Source organism: Abrus precatorius, unplaced genomic scaffold (assembly GCF_003935025.1).
Source record: "Abrus precatorius isolate BTA unplaced genomic scaffold, Abrus_2018 Scaffold9, whole genome shotgun sequence".
Lineage (NCBI taxonomy): Eukaryota > Viridiplantae > Streptophyta > Magnoliopsida > Fabales > Fabaceae > Abrus > Abrus precatorius.
In genome coordinates, this window is record NW_020874439.1 from 29548269 (window position 1) to 29554356 (window position 6088).

At 41.2% G+C, this 6088-nt stretch overlaps 1 protein-coding gene across 1 annotated transcript; it reads right to left on the reverse strand.

Annotated features, from left to right (window-relative positions):
- Window positions 1-2998: 2998 nt before the first annotated feature.
- On the reverse strand, window positions 2999-5769 carry LOC113850054 (GRF1-interacting factor 3-like). The gene is made up of 4 exons (XM_027480378.1): window positions 5394-5769; window positions 4328-4404; window positions 3750-3828; window positions 2999-3659 (listed from the first exon to the last, which is right to left on the reverse strand). The coding sequence occupies exons 1-4, from the start codon at window positions 5469-5471 to the stop codon at window positions 3279-3281; spliced, it is 615 nt and encodes a 204-aa protein (XP_027336179.1). The 5' UTR covers window positions 5472-5769; the 3' UTR covers window positions 2999-3278.
- Between the last annotated feature and the right edge of the window lie 319 nt (window positions 5770-6088).

The following is a 6088-nucleotide window of genomic DNA, read 5'->3' on the forward strand; positions in this document are numbered from 1 at the left end:
GCACTCCATTTAGAAAGGCCGACTTCACATCCATCTGTAGAATCGGCCATTGGTTCTGAGCAGCCAATGAGATCAGAAGTCGGATTGATTCCAATCTCGTGACAGGAGCAAATACTTCATCATAGTCGATCCCCTCCTTTTGCCTATAGCCCTTCACCACAAGTCGAGCTTTATAACGCTCAACCTCTCCCTCAACATTCATCTTCTTTTTGTACACCCATTTTACTCCAATGGGTCGAGCTCCTTCAGGAAGGTCGGTCAGCTCCCAAGTATTGTTGCGTTCAATTGCCCCAATCTCCTCATCCATGGCTGTTCTCCACTTCTCATCTTGGACAGCTTTCTCAAAACTCAAGTCTTCAGAGTCGGCCAGAAGACATACAACATGAACTTCATTTGTAGTGTCGTATATTTCCTGCAGACTTTTCATCCTGGGCTGTTGTGGCTCGGTTTCTTCATCTGAGGACTCGGTGGTTGTTGTTGTTGAAGGCACAACAACCTCCGAGTTAGTTTCTTCTTTGGCTGGGTTACTCCAGCACCATTGCTTTGTTTCCTCCACGTGAACATCTCGGCTCACCACCACTTTCTTGTTAACTGGATCAAACAATTTATATGCTTTAGATTTTCCATCATACCCAATAAAGATGTACTTCTTACTCCGATCTTCTAATTTTGTCCTGTGCTGACTTGGTACTTGCCCATAGGCCACGCTACCGAACACCTTCAAATGAGAGACACTCGGCTTCATACCACTCCAGATCTCCTGAGGTGTCTTCTCGCCTAGCTTTGCATGTGGACATCTATTTTGCACATAGACTGCGCACTGCACCGCCTCTGCCCAAAACTTCTTCGGCATATTCTTCCCTTTCAACATAGATCGAACCATATCGAGAATGGTTCGGTTTTTTCATTCCGCTACACCGTTTTGCTGCGGAGAATATGGGGCAGTCAAGAAACGCCTAATCCCATGATTCTCGCAATATTTGTTGAACTCAGCAGAAGTGAACTCGCCTCCTCTATCAGATCGGATTGCTTTGATGACTTTGCTTGTTTCTTTCTCCACCATCACTTTGAATTTCTTGAAAGTTTCAAACACTTCTGACTTCTCTTTCAGAAAATAAACCCACGTCTTCCTTGAGAAATCATCAATGAAAGAGACGAAGTATCTCTTACCACTGAATGATTCTGGAGTTATCGGCCCACACAAATCGGTATGGATCAGTCCGAGTTGCTCCTTGGCTCGGTACTCAGAAATCCTTGGAAAAGAAGTCCTTGCCTGCTTCTCGATCACACATTCTTCACAGAACCTCTTTTCGAATTCCAATTTAGGCAGCCCGACCACCATCTCCTTTTTCACCAGCTCGGTCAACCCACCGAAGTGAAGATGACCGAACCGAAAATGCCACTTCATGGCCTCATCCTCCATATCAAGTCGCATGCATTTATCTTGAATTATTTTCAGCTCAAGTTTGTACATGCGATTTTTCTGCATTTCTACCTGCGCAATGAGCCTCCCGAGTTTATCCTTCAGTTGTAGTTTTCGGTCCTTCATCAGAACCGAGTACCCCTTCTCCATTAGCTGTCCCATGCTCAGTATGTTGTTTTTGAGATCAGGTACGTAGTATACATCTCTGATCTCTCCGATTCGCCCATTTCTCTGTTGATACCAGATTGTTCCTTGGCCTTTGACGGCTACTTTTGAAGCATCGCCAAAAGAAACGGATCCGGACTCTACTTTTGAAAGTATTTTGAATAAGCGCTCGTTACCACACATGTGGTTACTTGCGCCGGTGTCCAAGTACCAAACTGAGTTATCAGAACAGCTTGGTTTGACCTCGGTTTCTGGAATGTTTGTCACCAGCAACAATCCTTCATCTTCTTCCTTGGCAAGGAAGTTTATTGGTTCCTCCTTTTTCTTCTCGGACCTACAATCTTTGGAAATATGACCCAGCTTTCCACAGTTGTAGCATTTTACTGAGTAACAATCCTTGGCAACATGCTCATACTTCCTACAGTTATAGCATTCAATATTGTTGTTTGTGTTTGTCCGGCCACCCCGAGCCTGACCTCGACTGTGCCAGTTCTGTTGGCCGACTCGCTCATTTCCTCGTCCTCCTCTTCCTCTACCACCTTGGCCTCTGCCTCTTCCTCGACCTCTGGTACTCTGAGCATAGAGCACCTTCTCCTCTTTTATTGTCGCCTTCGCCTGGAGAGCCTGTTCAAATGACTCCCCCTTCTTGTTCTTCCTTCTCTGCTCATGCGCTTCCAGGGACCCAGCAAGCTCTTCAAGGGTGAGCGTTGATATGTCCTTGGACTCCTCTATTGCGCACACAATATTCTAGAAATCATCTGTCAATGACCTCAGAATCTTTTCAACAACTCGATTTGACGAAAGACTCTCACCATTCTGATTCAGCTTGTTCACCACGGTCTCCACTCGAGTAATGAACTCGGATACGCTTTCGGACTCTTTCATCCTCATGTTTTCCAGCTCGCCCCTAAGGGTTTGAAGCCGGACTTGCTTCACCCGTTCGTCTCCTTTGTTTGCTTTTTCGAGTGTATCCCAAGCTACTTTGGAAGATTTTGCGTTGGCTATCTTTTCAAAGCCAGATTCGTCGACAGCTCGGTATAACAGATACAGAGCCGCCTTGTCTTTAGCTCGAACGGCCTTCAACGCGTTTAGCTGGGCATTTGAATACCCATCTGTGTTCGTCAGTTCCTCATACCCAGTCTCGACCACGTCCCAGTTATCTTGGGAGCCGAGAAGGGCCTTCATCTGCACCTTCCAGTTGTCATAGTTGGCGCCTTTCGTCAACTTGGGTAGCGGGATGCCATTGGTTAGACCTGCCATTTCTCTCAAGTGTTTACACTCAACCCACACACCTCACAAAGCTCTTGGTCGCTCCTCTCTCTCTCGGCCAGTGCACACCGCGGCGTTCTCTCTTGAGGCTGGTAGGTTCTCTCACGCTCACCTCACACACAAGCTCTGATGCCAGGCAAAAATAAAAGTTGGCAGCACTTTGTTCTCTTTAATCTCTCTCTGTTTTCTGCATCTTTTCAAATGAATTGTTACAAGTATTTATAGGCAAAATGTTTGCCTCTTCAAATGCCAAAAAATAAATCATGATGCCTATTAAATAGGTTTGTCACCCATATTTCTTGGTTATGCCACTCATGCCTAAAACCATTAATACTACTATACGAATACCAAATAACAAAAATAAACTTCCTAATTTAAGTTTTACAACAACTTTTTCTCCTGACCCGTTCAAATAAGATGATTAAACATCACCACTGTTACGCCCGGCAGCTGAGTTGCTCTGGCCATCTCCACCACCCTTCCCAGCCTCAGAAGCATCATGCTTGCTTCCACCACGTACATCATTTGGACCAGGAGTTGGAGGAGGACCACCACTGCTACCACTTCCACGGGTGGCCTCGCTATGCATTAGATGCATGCCATTATTTATCCCTCCAGATCTCAGTCCCATTTGCCCTTGGATGGCCTGGTGGTGTAGCTGCTGCTGTGGATCCTGCATTTGATGGGGATTACCAAATTGCAATGGCATCTTTGGGGGGAAAATTCCTTGTTGCTGAGCCATTGCTGCAGCCTGAGGATGTTGCATATAGAATTCTGGTTGCATCGCAGGGTGTGGGGTCATCTGCAAGTTCCCAAAATAAGGCAATTAAGGGAAAGTTAAGGGCAGCCAAAGCTAATAGACTCCAAGGTACAAGCTATGCTCAATATTTACCTGCATGGCTGGAGTTTGTGGCTGGGCATCAGCAATTGCAGCTAAATACATCAAATTCTTTTGAAGCTGAGCTTGGTACCTACGACATCAAAGCATCAGAAAATCATTACATAAAACCTACCTCACGTACTCAATAAAACACAAAGCAAAAATGCTGTAAGTATCGGCCTTGCCAAAAGATTTTAAGAGAGGCCAGGTCGAGAAGAATGAAACATCGTCAAACGCTATCTATAAAAAAGAAATTCCGACTTCAACACAAACTACCCTTCTTTCATAGACATCACTGAACTACTCAACAAGGTTAAAATGTCAACAAATCGATGCTTGAAGTTAAAACAGTTACACACAAAAAAAGTACACTCTATATATGAAAAAAATTACACGACGCTGCCATATAACAATAACCCACATCAGATTGTGTTTGTACTTTGTAGATTCTGCAACTTATACAGATATGCAAACTGTCAGGGCTCAGGGGAGAATGATGTAATTTACCTACTACTGGCATGGCACTATTTAAATTCAGAACAAAAGTCATCACAAATAGAAAATGCAGATACAACTGAGAGGTCACTTACTGGGCACATTCAGCAAGTTTCCCGAGGTTTTGATTGTCCATTATTGCCAGAATCAGCTTTTTGTTCTCATCAAGATACTGAATCATGAGCCATATAACAGGGTATTCAAATTAGACACGAGAATCTACATTCTTAATGCCTATGTCGGTATTTAACAAGTAGATCATGGGAAGTAATAATCATCGCAACAAGCATACAAAAAGAAGATACAGAAAATAGGGAAAAAAGTTTAAGTGATTTTTCAAAATAAACCTAAAACAAAAGGACAAATGAACAACTTCATGACATAGATTTCTTGATGAATCCAGTCTGCTATAGAAAAATTTTAAGCACATTAGCACCATTAGTGTTCATGTCCTCACTCCTCACAGAGACTTCAGTATTTCAACTTCTGAGAATTATGTACCATGGAGGATTCCAATAATTTCAGACTCTATGCTGCTTAGCCATGCAATGATAAACTTGTTTAAATATGGAAAAACAATTTACCTTGTCTAAGAAAGATTTCAAAAAAACAAAAAAAAACGCTAACGAACTGCCACAACCAAGTCAACAGGCAAAGCAAAACTCAATTATTTGCAGCCTACAAACAACAAGCTAAAAGATGGAAAACTCCCCAAAACTGCTCTCATTCACTCTCCAACTTACAAATAATTTAAAGGCATGAGATGGCCAGCTGCATTCTAATGCCAAGACCATTTGTATTGATCACAAAGTCCACACACATCGTACACAAGATATAGATATTCCAATAAACTGAAATATAAAAGTCATATCATGGACTTGCGAATTCTTTACAGGAAAGAAAGAGAAAATGATGAGCTGTAAGTTAAAGAGGCAAAACAATAATTTTGCCAACTTCCAATAACAAACATTTCATATAAGTAACTTAGTTTGAAGACACGACTGTTGATGTAAAAAATCATTATTTAAAAAAAAATGGCTCTCAGTTCCTACTTCCTAAACCCTGTTCAGTTTTTACTATGTTGAAGCAGAACATGAAGGCCTTGAAGTTGACACTGTACCTTAAGAGGGAACAGAGTGATTAAAACATTAAAAAGTATACCTTTTGAATTTGTTCGGTGGTTATGTTTGTGGGTGGGAATGAAGGCATCATGGGAATCATTTGCGGTGTCTGCTGCATCTTATTCTGCTTGATATGTATGCTGAAATGAATAAAGAGCACAAGCCCTAAATCCTCCAAAACTAGAATAACCAGAACTGGCGGTTAACAAACAAAAATGCGAGCATTCTACAGAAACTCCTTCAGGGAAAAGACAAGAACTTCGAGAGAAATAGGACCTGGGTCTGGGAGTAGGTGAGGTGAGTTTTGGAATGGGATTCTCTTGTCAAGATCTTTCAGATGTTGTGTTGAAAAGGTTTCTGGAATTCACGAGAAAGCAAAAACATCAACATAAATACAAGGAATATTTTAGTACTTTGATTCGCTCAAGTTGTGATTCAAAATTTTATTAAACCAAACAAACTTTCTAGATTTGGTGTGATGTGGCCTACGGGAGTTCCCAAGTGTCACGACAGGCTCCACTATTCCATATTTATAATTACTGAATATTTTTATGTATTGAGTGGATATCATTAAATTAAAATATTTAAATCCACCAAAAAAAATTAAAATATTTAAAATAATAAACTAAAATATATATTATATAATTATTTCTAAATTTTATAATTTTAAAAAAAATTATTAATAATAAATTTTATCATATTAAGTAGGATTAAATTAACAATTTTAAAAACTTA

Excerpts from the sequence above, each read along its gene's own strand:
- LOC113850054 (XM_027480378.1), bottom strand. The coding sequence starts at position 5,471 with ATGCAGCAGACACCGCAAATGATTCCCATGATGCCTTCATTCCCACCC. Across the intron at positions 4,405-5,393 it reads CCACCGAACAAATTCAAAAG|TATCTTGATGAGAACAAAAA; the intron begins GTATACTTTTTA and ends CTCATGATTCAG. Across the intron at positions 3,829-4,327 it reads AAACTTGCTGAATGTGCCCA|GTACCAAGCTCAGCTTCAAA; the intron begins GTAAGTGACCTC and ends TTGATGTCGTAG.